The sequence below is a fragment of the Accipiter gentilis genome, chromosome 22, assembly GCF_929443795.1.
Source record: "Accipiter gentilis chromosome 22, bAccGen1.1, whole genome shotgun sequence".
Lineage (NCBI taxonomy): Eukaryota > Metazoa > Chordata > Aves > Accipitriformes > Accipitridae > Astur > Astur gentilis.
This window is the reverse complement of record NC_064901.1, coordinates 8030053-8053205: the sequence shown is the minus strand read 5'-3', so window position 1 is coordinate 8053205 and position 23153 is coordinate 8030053. Positions and strand designations below refer to the sequence as shown.

Here is a 23153-nt window from a genome sequence, read left to right as displayed (position 1 = left end):
TACAGCCGCCGAGCCGTCGGCCCACCCACCCGCGGCCAGGCGGAGAGGAGAGGGAGGGGGAGCAGCGCGGTGCATGCCGGGAAATCGCTCCCCTCGGCTTCCTCCTCCCCCACGGGCAAGCCGGGGGAGTGCGCATGCGCAGGAGGGGAGGTGAGCGCCGTGCCCCGGGGGCGGGGAGCGGAGCGGGCCGGGGCTGGGGCCGGGAGCCCCCTCCCGGGCCTGAGGCGGCGGCACATCGGCGGGGGGAGCAGCCGTGGGGCCGCTGGCCCTGCCGCTGTCTCTCTGCGTCTCTGTCGCGCTGCCTCCGCCCGCTCCGGGGCAGCCCGCCGTCGGCAGCCGCCGCCGCGAGGAGGAGGGAGGCCCGGTCCCAGGCGGGACGGTGTCGGGGATGGCGGACCCGGGCCCGGCCGCCGCTGCCGCGGGGGAGCGCAGCCGGGCCGGGCGGTTTCCGTCCGCTCTGAAGCGAAAAGCGGAAGCGGTGGCGCTTCGCTGGGGCGGCGGAGGGTTGGGCCGCCGGCGCCGCGGCGGCTCTGCGCCGCGGGAGGGTCTGAGGCCCTCGGGAGGGTCCGCGGGAACGCGGCCGGGGCCGGGGCCGGGCCCGCGTCCGAGACCGAGGCCGAGGCCGGCGTGCGAACAGCACACCGGGAGTTCAGACGCCTCAGTCTCTCAGCGCGGCTTAATGGTGCGCCGAATTGGCCCCACAAGGAGGTGGCTTTAGAATAGGTTTCTTAGACTTATGGTATGTCTCTGGCCGTTGGCTGATCTTTTTTTAAACGAGCGGTCATCTTCACAGTATCTCCGTAGTCAGGCGTGTGTGCGATGTGTGCCCTCCTTCATGAGAAGGGCAGGTGCACAATGTTTGCTATTTAGAAGTCTTTTCCACGTGAGGAAAGTTTTGCAAGGAATGACTCGTTTATTTTGTCTGGCTCGCTTTTATCTGTGACAGCAATGCTGTGTTTGACGCTGCAGTTTGGATATGGTGAAATTACCTCCGTTGCAAAACACTGCTCTGCAATGTAATATTTACAGATTATCATCACGTCCTATTTGACGTGAGCTGTAGGTCACACATTGTAAGTAGGGTAGGGGTTTGGTTTTGCCTCTCTTCAAAATATTTAGATACTGTACTCGTTCAGTAAAAAAAAAAAAAAGGATAGTTTCCTGAACAGGGCTCATTCTTGACAGAGCTGGAATTTTGTTAATTACTGAAAAAATAAATAGCGCTTGTCTCATTACTGGTGTTTCCTTTGTCTCCTAATCTCTCCTCAGGTGTGTGTTGGTATTTCAGTTGGTTTATCCAGTCCTTCCTTTCTTCTCTATTAAATCATTTCCTACTAAAACTTCATCCTGCTGTCTTCCTGATTCCATACAGATTAGCCAATCCAAATCCAGCTCCTTTCCACCTCAGCTGATTTTTTTTTTTTTCATTGTCTATGGACAGTATCAGATCATAACTAAAAATTAAGACTTACCTCATAACCAGTTCAGCCTTTTGTTGAGCTCCAATCTTACGGGACATTCCTCATTCTTGAGTATATGGGAGTTACTGCAATTTAATTCCGTTACTATATTCAGCCAGCATTTTGACAACTCAACAGCAAAGGAAAACTTTTTTACTCTTTCCTTCCTCCCTGACTTCCCTAGATTAGTAAGGTTGCTTTTTTAAAATCCCTGATCCTGAAGTTGAACGCTGTTTTATTTTAAAGCCACATAGATACAGTTGTTTCATCTTTGGATGAATTATAATGTGCACAATCATAAGATCTAGAATACAAAAATTACTGTTACTGATAAATATTAACACTGTATGTGATTTTTATTAAAGCCTTGTCCATGGTCAGAACAAAAGTAGGAAGAGCAAGGGTATCTACATTTAGTACATGTGTAAAGTGCCATTACACCTCTGCATCCAGAAAACCGATGTTTAGAGTTGGACAGTGCAGCAAATTATTTGCTTATAGTTCTATCATTTATTTTTAAGTCTTGGTGAAGCAGTTCTGTAAAAACTTAGCCACGTAGTTTGCTAGATTTGATCTTTTATTTACATTTTACCTGAGAGACCTAGAATGTTGCAAAAAGTTGTTATAGTACAATAACTAAAATGCTTCTAAAACTGTGGACATTGAGTAGAGTGGTTTTAGCTTGAGAGACACACATCTAATTTGAATTATAACTGTACTGCAAGAAGTCTCAAACACAGGTTGTGTTTCTTTTTTTATAATTTATGTGTCAGAGTATGTATAAATATTGGTGAAATCTTTGACAAAATAAATTAATGTCAAGTGCTTGTACCAACTGGAGCAGTAATTAAAATTACGTTTGAAATATGTTTTATATTACTACATGTAGAATCTGCTGGGTTGGCCACACTGGAGACTTAAGACCTTTTTATCCACAGAACAGGTATTGCAGGCTTTGCCTCTCTAAGAGGTCTCAACCAGTAAAGACAAAGAAAAGACAGCATTTAGGGGTGTGACTCACAAACAGGGACAGCTTACTTTGAGGTGTCTCATGTGGTTGTGCAGCCTGCAGAGCTGGCACATCCTGGAAGTAGTTTCTGAACCATCATGGTTTCTGTTTCAGCATTTTGAAGCAAACCAGCAGGTCTCTGTTTGTCTTGAAATACAAGGCTGGAGTTACCTGTACAGGCAGCGGGGGTGAGCCTGCTTGGGGGCAGTAAAATCAAGAAGCATCTCTCTCTCTTCATGAGCCGGAGTCCTTAGTCTTCTGTATATGTGCTGGTTTAGAAGGAGTTAAACCCATTGTATTGTAAGTCATAAACGGCTACGTACTCCATCAGTCTACCAGTGTGAGTCACACAAGCCAATCATGGTACCAGTTTTCTCTCATAGATACTTATCTGTGAGAGATGCTTTAATGAGGGTGAGATCTAACACGGTGTTAACAGTGCGTATTTAAATCACTGTAGTTAAACTGTATGTCATTTGTGTGCATGCCAAATTATCCTTGCAGAAGAAATACTTTGTAAAGGAAATAAAGGAGAGTCTACTCAGTCACTCTGGAAGGTAATTTCTTTTGAAGGAAAGTTTGCAATTTCAAGACTTTTTACATCTTCCCCAAGTGATACCTTCTGAGTTTTTTGTTTCTAGGGAGTCTTCAATCTGTCATAGCATTTTGTAGGTGTTTTGCCGAGTGGGTATGCACGAAGCATATACCGTAGGCTATTCTGGACAAAATGCATGGTTGACTGTGATGGAGAGAGCTGGACTTGACAGTCCATCAGGATCTCGATAGTCCCTTCCAGTCTTCTGTTCCTAAGTGCATTTGTGATGCAGATAGTTGTCCAGTGACCTGGAATGAGACAGCCTATTCATTTCTGACAAACAGCCTTCAGATAGTAATGTCTTTTCATTACTAAAATGAGCAAAATAATGGCAGAGATGTGAAAGGCTTGCATCTTGTCACCAATTCCCTTGAACCATTTGATTCTGTATGCATAAAAGCATGGTAATTTGTGTGTATGTGCATGGATACATGCAGGCGTGTGCGTGAGAATGCACAGACGAGCACGTAAGAGTTGTGTTAGAAGAAATGGAGCTTTCTTCGTAAGTAGAGTACCAATTATTGATCATAAAACGTAGCTTCTCAAATACAGAGAACTTGATGAAGGAATGGGAGTTTCTCCATCCATCAACATGCACAGATATGCTTTTTGTTTGTTTATTATACTTCACGGGTTTCTTTACATCTTATATATGCAAACCTAATTTTAACATGTATGTATCTGAAAGTCAAGATGAAAGGAGAATAAATAAACTTTATTAGAAACAAAACTCAGTAATTTCCTTTTTTTGCCTAAATTGTGCAAGCAAATGTTTTTATTTCTACAAGCGATTTTTTTCAGAATTATTTTTAAAGGAAATAAAAAAACCCTTAGGATATTTTTAACACTGGTGTTATTCTCAAAGTCAGATTCCACAGCTATGCTTGCATGCTTTTTGTAAATTTTTAAAAAATTATTATTTGTACATGTAAATTTATTCCAGTGTTTCTGTACAAGACTGTATGCTTGTACTGCTGTTTCTGTGAGCAACATTTATGGCTAAAATTTTGGAAGTTATCTTCGGGGCTGGTGGGAAAATACAGAAATGACTAGTGATACCAGTGGACCTCTTTCCTATGGATGTTAATCACCTGTTCTAATACTTTGGATAACGATCATCTCATAAATTACAGATACCACATTTGAGTACTGCTGTGGTTCTACCTCTGTTGCAACTTGATTCATTTTATTTTATATCTGTTCTGGGTAAAAGCATTTGTGAGGATTAACAAAAATAAAATCTGGTCTGAAGTATTTTCATATGTAAAACAATCCAGGCCATTCATAAGAGTACACGCAGATACAATAGTCATAACATCAGAAAGGGATTAACCATGTAGAAAGATTAGGTTAATAAAGAAATAATTAGGATTAGGGGCCAATCCTGCAGTAGGATCCATACATATAAATTCTTCATATATTTTTTCTATTATATACTGCTTAACAGTAACTCAAAGTACAACAGCTCTGTCAGTGCTCCTGGGGTAGTTTTACTGTCCTCCCGTTCTCAGGTCCCACTTGAATATCTGCAGACATGTTCAGCCTCAGGTTTTTACTCTTCTAGGATGGATTTGTGCAACTTGCTGGTTTCTGAGAGCAGGACTTGCACTCCTCAGTACCATTTATGACTAAATTATTAAAATAGCTTGGGAACAACTTGTTCAAAACAGAGGACTATTACTTCATGCTTCAGCAGTATCAAACACAAAGGTGAAGCATAAAACTAACAAGAAAAAAGAAAAGCTGTCGATGTTGCTGTCATTATCTGTTTAGCTTGGACAGACATGTTTTGCAGTTGGTAGGAACAACATGCATAGCTTTTGCTCTCCTGTGTCTGAGCTTGCTATTTTTTTTCATTAAGACAATGGGCAGCATTTCTTAGGTTGTTCCTCTTTCAGACCACAACCCTTTTTCTAGTAGCTTTAAAGCTTCAGGTTTCTTTTGCTCGTGAGGTTGGCCCTTGCTAGAGTGCCTCATTCTGAGCTGGAAGGAGTCGTTCATTCTTATCCTTACTTCTTGGAAGGTTTGTATCAAAAAACGATTAAGTCATTGCCTTTCTTTATGCCTCAAAATATTAAGACATCTCTTCTTATTGAAACTCTAACTTCAAGCACCCATGCGAAACACAACAGGCAAGGAAAAAAAGCCACATAATAATTGCAGAGAAGATTGTAGAGATGGTGCTCTCCCACTTAGTCATAAGTGGCAGCCTAAGCTGCCATCCAACAGTGCAGATCCTGTCATACGTTTCCATCTGGGCTCTTTTTTGTCTTAATTACCTGGTTCATTCTTTCTCAGAGACCAACTTGCACTAGTTCAGAAGCTCGGGGTGCAGGGGATGAGCGCTGACCAGCGTCCATGACTCTTCTGTCGGAGCGAATCAAGAAAAGCGCGCTCCTGTTCTGGACGTGAAGAGACTTCACCGTGCCTGGCAGAGGTGAGAAAACTCTGAGACTGTCACGCTTCCAAACAGATTCTTTTGTCCTGAGGATTGATCCTGGACTCCTATTCCCTGGAGGTGTCACTTAGTTAAGAAATGAATTCTCAGAATCAAGTCTAATTAGTGAAGACATATTTGGTATAGAAATCTAAACTTCTTTGTATATGGAGTAAACCACACTACACTGAGGAAACACGATAACTTTCTTGAGATCCAAGTGATGATAATAGAGGTGGCTTTTCTTTCAGAAAATAATTAGGTGACCAATATGAATCAGAAGTAAGCAATAATTAATGTCAGCACCGCGTATCAGGATTTTTTGTGTCACTGTGATGAAAGATGTAGATGTTATCACCCATGAATGGTGTATAGCCAGTTTATTCCAGTTGCTAATAATATGAGGCAGCACCTATGCAGCTTGCCTTGTTATAAAAAATCAGCATATGTTTAAATGTCTATGAGGTTGCTGCCTCAGAGACCTATTTTGGTTTTTGTACTTTTTCCCCCTTTTGCTTTTCTGCAATTAAGATACACTGGTTTTACACAAACATCTACACTGTATTGTTCTGCGGATTCCCGATACGTTTTTTTCAGCTTGGACCTTCTCACAGGAGCTGTGAGACTTTAGGAGAGAATATTTGCACCTCAGAACTGGAATAAAGAAATAGCTTTTGCAGTAGTTGCTGTACTTCCAGTGCATAAACCTCAAGAGCATTTGGGCCAATAAATCTGCGATCCAAATAGAGAGTCAGATGGAAAACATTACAGTGACTGTAATGGCACTTACAGTCTTTCTGGCATTAAAGAAAATAACCCAGAACCTCTATTTCAAAAAATTATATCTGCAGCTACCTTATTTTGCATGGTTTTCAAAACATGAAAGATTTCAGTTGTTTAGGAAGCAGATTCTGATATATGCTGTGCACTTTTTAATAGCCTTTTTCACTGTACATTGCATGTGGCATATTTATATTCTACAACTATATTTCAGTGGCATTGCGTGGATTAATATTTATATAGTTTGAGATTAAGCTGTTTTGAGTAATTAATGTGATCCAGTTTCTCCTTAGCTATCAAAGACCCACACTTAGTTTTCATTGAGTGGAGAATCTACCTTTTGCATCAGTATGGGAAATTAGACGAGAGAAAACAGATTTGAGCGGCTCCTCGTCCAGTACAAAATGTGTGCTGATGCTGCTGATACCTAAATATTTAGGAGGCTCTCGTTCTGTATTAAAGAAATGGTCATGTCTTGTGGCCCTTGTGTTTCCCTTTGTCTTCTCTCCCTTCAATCTGGTGTCAGGATGTTATGAATGAAATTGTTAAATACAAGTCAGAAAAAAAACCCAAAAGATGCTCATAGACCAATTTTGCTCTTATGAGCTGTGTTAATTTTATGTTTTAGTATTGGGCAAATTTCTGATAATGTTCTCGAACCAGTCAGTTTGCATATGAGACGAAAATGTTGAACAGATTTATGGTGTTGAAGAATTAATTGTTTACTCCTCCAATTCCCCAAATCCTACAGAGAAATTAAATTGCCTAATAACGTGAAAGCTATTATTTATTAGATAGTGTGTGATTACTTGTTTGGGAAAAAGAATGCTATTTTACTCAGGGGATGCCTGCAAAAGGTTAGAGATTTTTTTCCTATATTCTATGTTTTGGCAATAAACTCAGTCTTAAATATATGCGGATCTGGGCTGGCTAGCTTTTAGGAAGTCTTTTATAACTCTTATGTATACTACTTTTTTTTTTTTTTCTTCCTCACAGAAATACTATTCTTTATTCCTGTGCCCCATAGTCAAATCAATCACCGAGATCAACAAAAAAGAAATGATAAAATTTTTTCTTATGGTAAACAAACAAGGCCAAACAAGGCTCTCTAGGTATTACGAGCATGTAGAAATTAATAAAAGGACAATGCTGGAAGCTGAAATAATTAAAAACTGTCTCTCCCGTTCAAAGGATCAAGTAAGTTTTGTACTTTTTCCCCTAGCCATTTTACTTTATCAACATCTCACATCTTTCATGTCGATAATTCTGAAAACACATAAGTTTCCATTGCAGGTCATTATTTCATTTGTACCCATGAAGAAAAAGTCTGTGCTTCTAGATTATGGGTTCATTCAGTTGAACTGTTATTCTGCATTGAATAAATATGTTTTTCTGAGGCTTACAGAGATTCTGGAGTTTTGTATATCACTGTCATGAAGATTCTTCCTGTTTGTTTGAAGAAGCTCAGAAGCCCAGAAAAAATTTATTTTATCCTGTTACTGCTTTTCTGGTAGAGATCGATAGAGATTACTGCTGCTTTGCCTGAAGAGGTAGTAGGGATAGTACAGACAGCTCCAAGTAGAAACAAAAAACTTACTTATGAGAGAGGATTCTAAATCATGAAAATACTATCTAAAACACAGGGGGTTTGGGGAACACGATTTTTTAGGCCTCTGTATTACGCATTTTTATTCCAAAAAAAGTGTTCACACTTTCTGCAAGAAGGTCAGAAAACTCAGAAGTTGGAAAATTCCTTAGATGAAAGTTGATATTTTCATGGCTCACTTAATTGAGCCATTGGTTCTTTAAGAAAAGTACCAAACTTAGAAAAACTTTTGAGCACATTGACTTGCATTGGAGGAGAAATCTGTGACTTGGACTGTGAGTGGAGTTTTTTGGTTTGCGTTCTGAGGTCAGCTTCTTTATTTTTCATTAATTACATGTGTCTTTGAACAGTGGTCCTCACATATTTCATTCTAGAAAACCTCAGAAAAAAATAGCAGTTCCTATAAAGTACATCAGTTCACAGACTTGACAGTGGCTAAAGAAATTAACCTCCTCCATTCTGCTCTTGCAAGAGCATCTCCAAACAGAAACTTCACCAAAAGAACTAACGGTATGCTGCCATTTCAAGGACTGAGCAAAATGATACTTAAAAAAGAGGAAGCATCTTGTAAAGCGGTGTATAACAGCACCATCTGCTGGCTCCTGTCTTATTGTGAAAGACGTGAATTTCCCCTCCCTGGGTCTGGAAGTCTAATACTCTTAAAGTTTATGTAAAAATATCCATCATTTTTAAAATCTGAAAATGACCTTCAGGTTATCTCTTTTGGAAGTGCTTCCAAATGAAAATTTAGGGGAAGTATTGACTGCCTTAGAACCCTGAACAAGTCACTTTGGTTCTGTATATTCCAGTTTTCCTATTTAAAAAGTGGTAGCATGTTTTCTGTCAGTAGATGAAAAGTTTTGTGTAATAGTTACCCTACTAAATTTCTTTGAAGTCAAAATTTCAGAATGGTTTGGTGGAGCTTGGGAAATCCATTGTTCTTTGTGGGCCTTACAAACATGAAAGCTTAGAGTCTTTGAGCACTCTGTGCTTAATACTGTCGTATGCTTAAATGGCAACTACTATATTTGACTCGTTTTGTTTCTGCCTAGTGCTCTTTCATTGAGTATAAGGACTTTAAGCTGGTATACCGACAGTATGCAGCCCTTTTTGTAGTCGTTGGCATCAACGAGACAGAGGTAAGAAATTGTATACCCTCTTGGAATGAAAGCTTGTAGTGATTATCACGGGCAAGAGCTCAAGTCTTCTTCCAGTATGGAATTTTGCAATAGCAATTAGAGAATTTCAAGGAGTCATTGCAAAAAACCCTCGTTTTTATTTCTGTGAAATAAAAAGAGGTATAAAAGAAAATGTGGTATGTTTGACTTCAGTCTGTAACAGGAGACTGAACTGTTACCATGAGGCAGTCTTCCTTAGCCTTGTACTGATTCCGCTTTCTGAATTTTTGTTTGATTAAACAGAAATTTGTGTGGTGTGGGGTTCCTCAACAAATGTGAGCATCACAGCCAGATCAGCTGTTTCATCTGTGGTGACTTCCCAACTGCCCGCCTATTTTCAACCTCCTTGGCCAAAGAAAAAATTCCCATACTGTCAGCTATAAAGATGCCAATTTTTACTGTATTTTAAGAAAAAGCGGGGGGGGGAAAAAGGTATCTGAAAATTGACAAGTACTGTTATTTCATGCATTCAGGCTGAGCCTGCAAGGCTTTAGTGTCGACATTGATTCCCGGTTCTCAGAAGTTAATTCAAAGCTTACTATTGGAGACCTTAGCAGGGTGGTGTGGAAGGCAGCTGCTGAACATCACAGTGTTTTCAAGTCAGGGTTAGAATGGCATGCAATCCGGGGCAAGTTCTTTTGGCTTTGCTGCAAAAATCACCCATCTATACTGCTGCAGCATAGCCTGGCTCTGTGCTGCAGCTGGCTGGTGTGACTTACAGCTAACTAGGCTATGCCTACCCACACTGACCTACCTGTGTATCTAACCTGGGTGATGGTGGAACAAAGGATGCAAAGGGATGGCAGCAGCCCAGGTGAGACAAATCCATTGGGTACTGCAGTGGTTACTTGTGTGGCTGGCCTGAAGCTTCTGCCTCTGCGCACTCCTCTGCTCTCCGGACCTCCGCTGGGTAACCGCACCTCCTCTCGCTACGGTGGCCTGAGCTTGTGCGCTTTATTGTAGGTCTTATTATTTTCTAGTTGCTTTTCATACGCCACAAACTGAAAGAACACAAAGAATACTATTACGTTTTCTAGCTATTCATTTAATATTCACTTGTTTTTACTTTCATTTCAGAATGAGATGGCAGTATATGAGCTAATTCATAATTTTGTGGAAGTTTTGGACAAATACTTCAGTAGAGTGGTGAGTGAGACGTTGAATCTCTTGTGAAATATTTCTTCTCTTTCAAAGCTTTAGTGATTATTTAATTTCAGGGAATAAATCAAAGGAGAAATTTTTTTTCATATTCATTTAGAATTTTTAATTTAGCATGAATGTTATGGGGGGAGAAACTAAAAAAAAAAGCAGTATTAGTTGATTTTTCAGAGAAGTAAAAGCATACGTGGGTTATAAATCATCAGACAATGAACACCAGAAATACTTCTCTTAGAAAATCATGTTTTTATATGCTTATACTCAGGGGTTTCTTTGGGTCATCTACTCTGAAATTAGCCAGCGGCATTTTATGCATTTTAAATAAATAAAGAGGTTTTTCTTTACAGTTCTTTTTTTGTAGTTCTTAGCATTACATCCCCCAAATGAACTTCATTCATGATAAAGATGTTGTAAGCATTAAGCAGGGAGCTGACGTCACTCTCACTGAACAAGATCAGAAGGATGGAGCAAATGAAACCTCAAAAACCAGTCTGTACTTGAGCTCCCCATATTGTTGTCATGCAACAGTGGATATCTGATAAAACAGCTATTATATAGTCATTTCATTAAGGATTCAACATCAGACATGGCTCCAGTTAAAATGACACTGCTCCTTTTGGTGGGAGATTTTTTTGTTTGCTTGCTCTTACAAAGTTTGAAAATGCAGCATTATAATCCTGGTTAGAACATGTGCTATTTAATATAGGGTTTCTAATAATCTTGTTATAAACAAGTTTGCCTGAAATCATACTTTGGCACATTTTCAGTTTATCTATGCTGAAATGTGTTGGATATCCCTCTCAGAAAAGACGACTGGATAGAGTTTCCTCCGTAGTCCATGTGCTTGACGGTATGACATTGGTAATTATACATACAAGAGATCAGTATGCAGGGTCTGTAACTGCTTTCCTAGTCCTAGTACCCCAGCAGATGTGGCAGAGCTCCCTCTGTGAATTCAAAGACATGCTTGAAAAAGTCATCTGCACCCTTCACTGTTTAGATGCCTGACAAATGTTTTAGGCCATTGTCTCAACTAATGTCGCACCAGCCTCTTGAAGCTGCTGGTGCTAAGTATATCACTTTCTGACTATACTTAAAGTTCAAATTTGTCTCTTTAAATTGTTATGATTGCAGTGCCAACCTAAGCAGTGATAACCAGAAATGGAGTTTGATCCTGGCAGCACAGGAATGCAGAATAAAATTTAGTCACATCTTATTTATCCAATTGAGCTAATAGTTGCCAACCACTTCTAAAGTTTTATTTTCTTCACTTGAGGCAGAACAAAAACAGATTTAGTTCTTATACATATAAATGTAATATGTGTCATGCCTTGACCACGTATATAACTCGACCACTGATAGTTGTTAGAAATTTGCTGAATTCATCATACCAGAGCTTTTTGTATTTTTCCATAGCATTTCAGGTCTGAAACTAGGGGAACCTAAAAGAGGGGTGGTTAAAGAAATCTCATGCCATTCCGTGGTTCTATTTTTAATAGCATATAACATGATAAATGGCAGAACACTGAAGAAGAGGGCTATAATTCTATCTGGGGTTTCTGGCAGAAACCACAGAGCAAGAAAGTATAAGTCTGTACTATTATGGATTAATGTGTAGGATTTGCAGAATTTTAGCAGAATCCCAAATTATGATGATGACAACAGAGACAGAACTCTGGGAAAGGACAGAACATCTGTCCTGCTCTGGCGGGACATTTTGTCATCTATTATTTTTAGGCTTGTGAGCTTTAAACATTCTCACATACTCTATTTTTATCTAATGGAGTTTACAGAGCTTCAATTCAGATATCAGAACAAACATTAACAGAATTAGGGGGAAAGCTTTCAAAGTTGCTCGTGAGATGTAATTCTGAGTCCCCTTCGCTTTTATACGGCTACCCAGGGAAAACTCTGCATCCTGTTCAGAATACGTATTCCAATGTTTTCAACTGCTTTTTAATGCTGAGGAAACTTAAACTGATCGGGGTCTTAAAATACAATTTTTGTGATGCGTAAAAAATTTCAAATTGAAGAATGGCAGAGTCACTCAGCGGAAGCCTGTAGACTGGAACTAGTCCAATTTAGGGCATCTTTAAACCATAGAAGTAGCAGCAATTTTACCAGTGGAAACTGCCTAAAACCAGGGTTAGAATCGAAACCGTGTTAGCAAACTGAATTCCCTTGGTAGCAGATAAAGATTCCCTCTTTCAGCAGAGACTGGGGAAGCTCCACCCCAACTGTGCAAGATCTTAACTGCGGAGGCTGTGATTAATTGTTTCTACATTTAGACATTTAACCGAGGCGCCTGAGTTAGAAGTTTGGTCATCCTAAGCTCCCATTACCGGCAGTGGAGACGGATGAGTATCTCGAGAAAGTGAGTCATGCCTCAAGTGTGCCGAGTCAACTGTTGAAGATACCCATCTCTTCTGTTGACTGCAGAGAGACCACAAAGGCTTCTAACTCAGACGTTTTGGTTAAATGAATAAAACTACTTGGGGTAATTTAGGCCAAGACTAGAAGGGAAACAATGACTATGTGAAGAATTGTGTGGCTGGGGCTGGAGAATAGTTACAGTGCTAAGGGTCCAAAGCTTGGAGATGCCTTCCCTCTCTTAATCTATCCAGCCACGGCTACCACCGCCATGGGTACATACGATGTCTAGATTTTGCTGTTGAAATGATCTGCAGCAATATTTTTAACTGTTTTTATAAAAATTGTAAACTTGGCATTAACATCCTGTTTTTGCAGAAGGAGGAAGAGAAAATGTAGGGCTGGAGTTGCCATGATTGGTGATGCTGGTTTTCCACCCACTCATTCAGATGGCATTGCATATATTCAAATCGTTACTTGTGGGTGACCTCAGTGGGTTTTTCTAAGTAAAAATTTCAGAACATAAGCTTTTGTTACAGAGGCAGGTAACACATCAAAGGCAAAGCAGTGTTGCAGGAAAGAGCATGTAATTGTACAGTCCGGAACAGAAATCTGAATCGACCTAAAATTTTGTATCATTATTTTGAAGACTTACGTCATCATCTAAAGGGATGTGTAATGTTTAATGACTATGAGATGAGAGACCAAACTGTTACTAATTGCTGTCTATCTCTTTTTCTTGCAGAGTGAATTAGATGTATCCTTTTCAGTATCAGAAATCCATTTGTCTGTCTCTTTTTTGTGTACGTTCCAGTTCATGCTGTCTTCACGGCACTGACTGTCAAACAGTGAAGACAATGCAGAGGTTTCACAAATTCTGCACTTACAGTAAGTAGCACCATTTTGGCACCTTTCTGAAAGCATGGCTGATGTTCAGTGAGGGTTACCTATTTAAATCTTCGGTCATTAAGATAAGCCTGGAACCATTTCAAGTAAAACAGGGAGAGCTTGCTTAGAGAGAACTAAGTACCATTAACACCTAGACATGAAAAGTTATATTCATGGGGGAACTTTCAGGCTTAACTACTTCAGGGTTTTACTTTCTTCTTTACCTTGACAATAAAATAGATACTGAAGTGGCTGCTGTAATAAGAACTGAATGTTACAGCTGTGTCTTGAGCCAAATAGCAGTAGCATCTTTATAAGATTAGATTTGTGCTTTGATCTTGCTTCATGAAATTCTAGGTGAGTTTTACTTTCTGTATCCATGGAAAGAGAGAAAGGCCTGGGAGGAGGAAATTTAGGAAACAAGGCATTGCTACAGATACCTTTTTCTTTTCCCACCCCTCTCATTACACAGCTGTATTTTCATGTGTATGATTTGCAAGGTATTAATGAAAATCTATTAAGAAAATGGACTAAAACCAAATAGAAACAAATACTAGAATACAGCCCTGAACAATTAAACACAAATAACAAGTAAATAAAATCCTGAATTCAAAGAAAACTAAACTAGGAGAATGTAGCGCAGTCAGTCTTCCTCCTCAGTTCTTCCAATCCTACTGCCTGCTCACTCCAGCAATCCTTATGCCTATATTTGTTGTTGGTTTAATGCAGATCTACTGGTACAGAGTTTCAATTATACAACTAAAATACAGTTGCCACCCTGGAATCAAATACTGTAATGTAGTTTAATTACCTTAATTAAGAATTAGTACATATATAGAACAAATTCTGTAAAAACCCAAAAGGAAATAATTAATTTCACTTTTGCAAATATTTTAATGCTTGCTATGTGCTAGAACTCTGTCTCATTTGCTGAACTTAAATATATATATGTATTGTGTATGTATATATGTGTATTTCCTTCCTGAAATTCACAAAATGCTGTGGTATTAATGTAACGCTTCTAAATTCACTTCTTATAAAAGAGCAATAATGAAATTTTATTATAAAGGGACTCTTAAGGTCTCTGAGCGATTCTATAACTACATTTTTTTGTGTTCAGTTGTTATAGTTAAGGATTAGAACTATGTGTACTGGTGTATTAGGTTTACTGAATTAGAGACTAACCAGACCTATTCAGTAATTATACATAAAAATAGTCCTCTATGTTTCCATATGGTGTACTTTGAGTCTGTAGTTACCTGATTCTTTTTATCTTAGATTGTTTGGAGTACAGATGATTTTAAATTCTGCCTGCCTCTGGTCATTGTTTTCACACCGAGAGGAATTTCCTGTAGTGATACACTTAAAGTTATTACCAGCAGTCCATTTAATAGCTGAGAAAGGCTGCTGCCTATACAGCACGCTTCTGCTAGTCTGCATAGTTTAGAGAAGTTGCATGATATGCCAACACTAATGTTTGCAACAGGTGCAATACAGTGTCTGAATGATTCCTGCAGAAATTCATCTTCTACATGGGTCTCATCTGCATGAGGCTATAAATATAAATATTTGGAAAATAGGAGTGTGCATTACTATCTTAATTGATAATACTGGAAAAGCACACGTCTGATATGTCTCTTCTCAACATGTATGACATATGAATGATGTACGTAATTTTTCCATTCGGAAATGCACTTTTCTACATTATACATTTTAGGAACAATTTTAAAATAAATATTTTACTTCTGTATATGTACAAAATGATTCTCCCATTTAGGAAGAAGAGCTTTTTACAAGTTGAGAGGATACCTAAAATAGTTGAAATGAAGTGAGATAACCCTCAACATTAAACATAAAGCAGAGATGTAACAATGAAGAAGTGGGTTGTTCGGGACTGTATTTATTTTTGATAACAGCTTGAATAGCAGGCCCAGAAGAACAATATAAGGTTGGGATTACAAGTGTCTTAGATGTTAATGCAGTGCAAGCAATAATCCATCAATATGTCTTTCATAGTGTGTAAGGTAATATCCCCACCTGGGATTAAACCATTTTCTTTGCCAAGTAGTCTTATACTAACTCTTATATTCAGTACAGTTAGCTTGGATGCAAAACACGTGATGGAGGAAGTAATGTCTGAAAGTCTGTAACGGTGAACACCAAATAGTATTTACAGAGTCTTTGTATATGGAGTATCTGGTGGGAGACTGTCATGATTTCCTGTCTCTGCACTATTATTTTTGTGTACAGATCCATAGGAAGTTTATTTCAAAAGTGATAGTGGCTGTTCTTTAGAGCAAGTAGTGTTTACTAACATGAAAAAAAATAGTAGGAAATTTACATGAAATCAAAACCCATGAAAAATAGATCATAATCATTAAAGGCTATTCACCCATGCACAGAGCAAACCCCAATTAAATCTAAAGGCTGAGACTACCATGCAATTGAAATGTTCCTGGAGCCCACGCTAAGCCTGCAGCATGTGCACCGATCCGTAAAGCTTCCCCAGCTGCAGTGCATTACCCCAGTATTCCTGGCAATGCAGCTTCTGCTACCGTGGGACTCCAGCTTTCATTTAGGTCCGAACACCTGAATTCACCCCGGGCAGCGGCATCGTAGCTTGCACCGTGGCCGGAGCCTGCCGTCAGCTGCCAGGAAGGGCACCTTGAGCACAAGGCAGAGACTGGGTCCAGTCTGAATCCTGCCCAACAGGATTCAGACATAGTGTTTCTATCTATGGATGCCATAGGTGTGTGATGCTAAACAATGCGTGAACAATTGCAAAGTTATCATCTCATGCATACTGCAAAAACGAACACTGATGAGCTACTAGCCAATTAAGTAACTGCTTTAGAGTAGCCATGGTTTTTACAGAAGCTGTTATGGGTGAATTGTAAAGCATTTAGCCACTCTATGACGTCCACTTTCATTCTGAGAGTCAGCCACGTACATAAGGGTACCTGTGACAGAATGACATAACGTTTCTTAAGTCGTTTGGTTTGTTCTTAAAATATCTGTAAGTAGTGTGGGTGGGCCAGTTGCATGACCAAGTCCTGAAATTGTCCTAGGGGTCTTGCTTCCTAATCTGTTAATAGCTCTAGATGAGCCTCGCTTCTGTGTGTGAAATAAGCGGGTGGGATTTTCTGTAGCTTTAAAACTCCAGCTTGGATGGTGGAGGAGCTACTTGCTTGTTGTGGTGATGACAAAGAGACTATAAAAACACAAGTGTTACCACAGCAGCTTTGTAGGGAATGATATGCTGGTAAGCATGAGAGATTCTAAAATTACGAAAGGTTGACTTTTCTATTGCTTGAACTTGTGAAGCAAGGCTTACTTGAAGACACATTATGAACTTACAGAAGAAACAGATACGTTCCCCTTGTGGGAGGGGAGGGAGAAGACAGGGTGCTCTAGGACCAAGCATTTGAAGAATGTTGTCTTGAGCCAAAAAACCCGATTACATTCCATTGCAACTAGCTGCTGGTGCTCGTAGGATAGATAAAAAGCTTTAATATATAGGGAATGCTTCATGTGAATCAACAGTATTCTTCAATCCCCCATGGAATAACACTTTCAGAATACAGTGCATAAGCAGTAAGAAAATAGAATGATTAATTTATTCTGAGAATTTATAAGGATACGCTTGAGTTTGTACTGTAAAATAAGTGGATGAAATGGAAACCTATAAAGATTAGCTTAAAACTGTTGTTATAGAATATCACAGAACTTGAAGGCACCATTTCTCTCCTATTTAATGTCAGCATAATTGTCTAAGGAAGAAATGGTCAGAAAGCATTAAATGGGTTTCAGTGCCTAAAATTTGCCTGCCATTAGATAGGCTAAAATTTACTTGAAGCGAATGTCAGAAAAGATAAAGTCGGAATGTGTGACTCTAGTTGGAGTTGCTTCTTTTTTTAATCTAATCTTTAGTTGAAGATGAATGTCCAGGATGGAAATCGAAGTTTTGTAATGCTGTATATTCAGTAGCAAACCACCTGCCCCCATAAGTACCCGTGCTATAATTTATTAAGCTTTTGTTTGTGCTCCTGGGTGTGTTACCTGACCACAAGGTTGGCTGCACTTTATCATCTGTTAAACCTGTACACACCCTTAATTACATGCCTGGAAAATCCTGAGATAACTTACTTAAAATGTCTTTAGATGAAGAAGTTATTTATCACATGCAGGTCCTAAATGAGCCTTTTTCCTTTCCTCCTCCTTCCCCTCTCCCCTGCTTAACTATCTCCCTATAAAATGTTTTGGGGAAGGAGACACAAGACTCTGTCACATTTACCTCCTCTTCGTATGTATGTATGTGCCATAAAAACTTTGTGATAATAGAAGGTTCCATTAACGTCTTTCGTAAGGGCAGCTCTTAAAGTCACCAAAAGCCAGCATCACATTTAAATACCAGTTGCGGTAGGAGCCATTTACTTCTACTGCTAGGTACGCAGCCACAACAGCATTGACTGAAATCTGTAAACCAAAGACAGTAAGGGCTCACTTGTTGCTTAGGCTGACAAATTGTTAAGAGCATTTCCTAACAGGGTGCTCTGAATACTTTTATTACAGACTTTTAGCTACACATGCAGAGATTAATACATGTTTTCTTCTGCATGCTTGTTTAAAAATTCGGGTTAGCCTCTGCGCAGATCTAGTGAAAGTCCCTTAGCTCTCTTTTGTGGGCAGCCAAGATTCTTACTGGAAGCAGAACCTTAAATGACAGCTCTGGGCGGAGCACGTGGCCGCGCACACACTCAATATCCTGTTGCCAGTTGCTCAAACTGGTTTGCTTTGCTGCTTTTCAGCTGGGTGTGGATCTATGACTTCAGGGCTTTAAACCCTGAAATTTGGGGTCACTTGCCAAACAAGTGACAGGTGGGGAGGTTGAGCCTTGCTGAGGATCAGAGGTACATACCCCTCACTGGGCAGGGCATTCAGACGTGAATGGCCAAGCAATGCCCGTATGACAAGATGTAACCATAGAGCGTAGTCACGAGACTTACAGGAAAGGGAAAAACGCCAAGGTTGCTCCCTGCGCAGTCTGACTGCTTGCCAAAACCAGCATGGCAAAGGGAGGTGGGAAGGGAACAGAAAAAGGAAGCCAGGATGTAAGGTTGAGGGTAGTGCGTAAAGAATGCTTTGGGACTTTCCAAAATCAAGATGATCGATCTTTCCAGAATGGTATTAGTATCCCCGTCCAAACTGCAGGTGGAATCACTGGTTCTGGAATGATGACTGTGAGATTAACAGGTTACAGATGGACAGAAATGATACCGCTGTTTTCTGTAATGGAGTAAGCCAGTTTTGAAATAACCTGGAACAGCCCTGCAGGGGAATTGATGTCTCATTTAAACATACTGGGTTTGAGTGGAACAGCTACAAGATACTGGGGGGTGGGTGCAGTTTTCCTTTGGCATGGTATCAGCCGTTCAGGAGATGCAGCAGGGGAAAAAGCAGTACTAAGTGTGTTTCAAATGTTTTCTTAAACAAGGCGATACAGAAAAACAAGGTGGGAGGGACAAGTTCCTGCATCATCACTGATCCTCATTGACCCAGGCTTCTGGGTTTTGGATCCTTGGGACTCTCAAAGGAAGAGGAAAGCCTGGAAGAGACGGGAGCTCTCACCCCACTGTGGGAACTGGAGCACTATGAATCAGCGGTAGAGTGTTAAAATTAAAAGCCAGGGGAGTTGGCTTTATCACTTGTTGAAACCTGAATGGAATGTTATCTAACTTCATTAACAGATCCTCTCACCCTGTGTAGAGCAGTCCCAGAGGTGAACTAAGCAGCAGAAGAGCTTTCTTCCTAAAAATTCTCACGTTACTGGACTAAAGAAATCCTAACTTCTCAGATGAAAATACTTGTGTAAAGACTGATGTACTTGGAAAGTATACCATAGGGAGAAATTTGTCTCACGTCTTCAACCTGCCAAGGAAAGTAAAACAACTGCCTTTGTCTCTGGAACCACAGAAACGGAGACGGCTGGTTTTAAGGACAGTAGTGCTCCTCAGGATTGAAAGGCATGAGTCTGATTTTTAGAAGCAGTTCAGGCCTACGGTCAGACTCAGGAAAAAATCTGGTATTTAAAATACAACTTAGAATTAAATTAGGTGGTTAAGTTTAGGCCAGCAAATTAGAAGCTAGCTATCTGTTGAACCATGGATGTACCCAAGATCCTGTTGACAGCTATAGTTTCTCTTCCTCACATCACCGTAATGAGTAGTAAAGTTAGTTGGGGGCCTGAATTCTGCTACTACACATACCTAAGCATGCTTTGCTCTTGGCCAAGCAGAATGCAGTTGTTGGAGCAGCGATGCAATTGTTTACCCTTCTGCACAAATACACGGTAGCACCGAGTTCAGCCCAGGGCACTTACGGCAATTTGAAAGGGCAGAGGAAGGTGACAGCCTGCTAGCTGTAATCTCATCGACTTGACCATGCAGGTTCATCCTGCAGTTCAGCCTGAACAAGTTCAAGCTTCTCCTTTTCATCTCTGAGAAAGGCGGTCACACACAAGGCTGACGTGAGACACTCTGTGCCCCTCTTCTTGCTTTAACGTATGCGGCAGAGGCAATCACCGAGACAGGGACATAACCTTAAGCTTCTGTCATCGCTGGGCCAGACTGCCATACTCAAGAACTTCTGCAGGCAGCAGAACCTTAAGCAGAGGGCAGCAGGTGCAGCTGCTACCAACTCAGCTAAGCTTGCCCATGGAAAAAGGTGGGTTTGGAATTCCCCAGGCTGAGGACAGGCTCAGCTTCCGTCCTCTACAGTTTTCAGGCAGGCAGCATCTCTACTGTGACATTTTAGAAAAGACTGAGCCAGTCGTCGTTACCTGAAGTAATGACTTGGGCCTCTGACTCCGAGAGAAAGGATCACAGAAAAATTCCTCTCTGCGTTCCCAAGTACTGGCTTCAGCCCTGGTTCTCTAAAACCTGTGAATTGTTTGATGGGTCTGGCTTTTACCACTCACCGCAGGGAAAATAAAGCGCCTAACTCAGATTAAGGAATTCACTTCTCAAAGCCAGGTGCTAAAAAACTAGGCATGGAGATGTTCAATGTTACTTAACTTAAATCAGTTTCTTGAATTCAGACTTAAGACTGTTCACTTCCACGAGCTCGCATTGTTGCAGCTCTGGTGGTTTAAGGTGTTGTCTCCCCACCACTTGCATTTACCACCTAGGAGGAACAAATATATATATGTGGCTCCTTAGCTGTTGTCATACACGTAAACAGTTAGTACTCCCCCTGTTCCTGCTCTTTGGCAGAGCAGTAGGGCAGACTGCTGTAGTTAGATCCACTAGAACCCGTGGGACAGCGCAGTCATGTTCAGAAAATGAGACTTTAGTTTTTTCATGCCGAGCAGAGGAAAACATTGATGCATTCAAAAACCTGGCTCTCGCAACTCCACCGATTAGAATGGAAGTCCACTAACATAAATACAAGGCCAGGAGCAAACCCACATTGTCTTGCTGAGCTCAAACCATAGAATCATAGAATGGTTTGGGTTGGAAGGGATCTTCAAGATTATCTAGTTCCAACCCCCCTGCCATAGCGTCAAAACTAGCATAATGGGCAGAGAGGGCACTCGAGAGTTCCATATCTAAGTTGAAAAAAAAGTATTGAAAGATGTATTTCGAAGTTACTGTAAAGTATCTTACTAGCTCAACTGCAGGAGTCCTCAGTACACAGGCAGGAGCTAGAAGGAGCAAAATTAAGGCAAAGCCGATCTGTTGAGCACAGCAAAGAACGCATTTAAAGAGCAGCAACAGGTGGAGAGCAAGGCAGATGAAGGGTTATTCACGCATCTGTATATGTATGTCAGTGAAGCGTAACAGATGTACCCAGCAGGCTTTTTTGCTACGCCTATTTCCATTTCAAGTTCTAGTGATAAATGGCAACACAAGAGTCTTTTTTCACTAAGTAACCCTTGGCAGTTGTTCAGTGGGTGCACAAAACACTAAGGTATGCAGAAGAATGCCTGCTGCTTAACGCCAGAATAAGGCCTGCTTTTTTTTTTTTTTTTTTTTTTTTTTTTTTTTGAGACAGATGCTGTTGATAATGTTAAGGAAAGATAGACATGGTTATGGACAAGTTTCATATATCACAACAGTACCAATTCATATTGTTTCAGATTATTTTCCTTTAGGTGAACATGAGAGATTATAAGTATCTTTTAGAAAGTATTTAAAATATGAACCGTTTTTTTAATTTTGCTCTTCTTTATGAGATTTATTACTATATCAATGACTCAACTTTACATACCAGTGTATTCCTCTTAAGCTATTTTCAGGCAGATCAAATAGTGTTAGTAACTTACGGTAAGGAAAATTTAAGAATCAAATTTTAAGAATTTGACAATTACTTTTCTAAGAAATGCAGAATATCTGCATCGTCACATTCAAGATTGTTATCCCTCAATAACATTTTATATTCAAGCAATACGTGGTACTCAGGCAGACAGCAAAATTAACCACCTACATCTAAGTTCAAGTTTACCTTGATTCTATTACTGTGTGGTAATCTTCGAGGATGCTGGGGCTTCAACTTTTCTACCACAAACTTCTGACATCTCTGTGGTCAGAAAAAAGTGTCAGTTGAACTGTTCCCCTAGCTCCATTAAAGCAAACAGCCAAATAAACTAGAATAAATTAAGAAATACCTATTTTTGTAAACCTTGATTAAAGACTAAGGTGCCTAAGATTTTCTCTGAATTATCTTCATATTGTTCAAAATATACTTAACTTGAAATGTTTCTAGATCATGTTCAATTTGGACAGAGTGCACATCATTTTGGATGAAATGGTGCTAAATGGTTGCATCGTGGAAACAAACAGGAACAGAATTCTTGCCCCTCTGTTTGTGCTTGACAAAGTGGCAGAAAGCTAGGAAGATGCAAGACTGACTAAAGCATTTTACAAAAGACAGTGAAGCCATCAAAAGCATACTAACAGCATGTTCTGATGTCGTTTTCTGATGTCGCAATATTCAAGTTAGTTGGAAAGTATTTCCTATTTCTCCTATACCCTACGTACCTATTGGAAAGATACAGCTAAACATAAAATGGAACCTTCAAGTTCAGATGCAGCTTTATGGACCCAGCACAAATTTTTCTAGAACAGTCAACATTTTTTTTAACTAACTGAAGATAAAGTAATGGAAACTTATACAAGACTGTCTAGGTATCGCTTTGAATTATGTAGCATTTTGCCAGACCTAGGAGAAGACAGAAAATACGGAAATATAAATTCAGACTGAGTTTCAGTACTTCCTTTAAGCACCAACTCGATTTTTTTCTTTTCATACAAATTTACTATAAGTTAAAGTTCTGTAACTTTTATGCCCACTAGATTGACCCCTCATCAAAAAGCTGGTTTCACTCCCTTTTCCATGTAAGTAATGGTTACAAAAGAAATGTAACTAACAGAAGTATAGATGTATTTAGTATTCCTGCATACTGTGTAACTAGAAGTATTTGGCACTTAAATATTATAACATTAATAAATGATAATTAAAATCAAAAGTTTGATCATCTTTTATCATGTTGTCTTCATAAATTACACAAAATATTTTCTATTTTGGCACACCAGTGTATTTTTTGTCTCTTGTATATTCTATCCACGTCATGATTAAAATGTTCACAAAAGATGAGTGACAAAAGATATGCAA

General features: G+C 39.9%; 1 protein-coding gene across 1 annotated transcript; it reads left to right on the top strand.

The window, feature by feature from the left end:
- Positions 1 to 39: 39 nt before the first annotated feature.
- On the top strand, positions 40 to 23041 carry AP4S1 (adaptor related protein complex 4 subunit sigma 1). Its single transcript, XM_049825092.1, has 7 exons — positions 40 to 150; positions 5363 to 5501; positions 7278 to 7478; positions 8940 to 9026; positions 10143 to 10211; positions 13339 to 13350; positions 22245 to 23041. The coding sequence occupies exons 3-7, from the start codon at positions 7341 to 7343 to the stop codon at positions 22371 to 22373; spliced, it is 435 nt and encodes a 144-aa protein (XP_049681049.1). The 5' UTR covers positions 40 to 150; positions 5363 to 5501; positions 7278 to 7340; the 3' UTR covers positions 22374 to 23041.
- The last annotated feature ends 112 nt before the right edge of the window (positions 23042 to 23153 follow it).

Excerpts from the sequence above, each read along its gene's own strand:
- AP4S1 (XM_049825092.1), top strand. The coding sequence starts at position 7,341 with ATGATAAAATTTTTTCTTATGGTAAACAAACAAGGCCAAACAAGGCTC. Across the intron at positions 7,479-8,939 it reads TCTCCCGTTCAAAGGATCAA|TGCTCTTTCATTGAGTATAA; the intron begins GTAAGTTTTGTA and ends GTTTCTGCCTAG. Across the intron at positions 9,027-10,142 it reads TTGGCATCAACGAGACAGAG|AATGAGATGGCAGTATATGA; the intron begins GTAAGAAATTGT and ends CTTTCATTTCAG.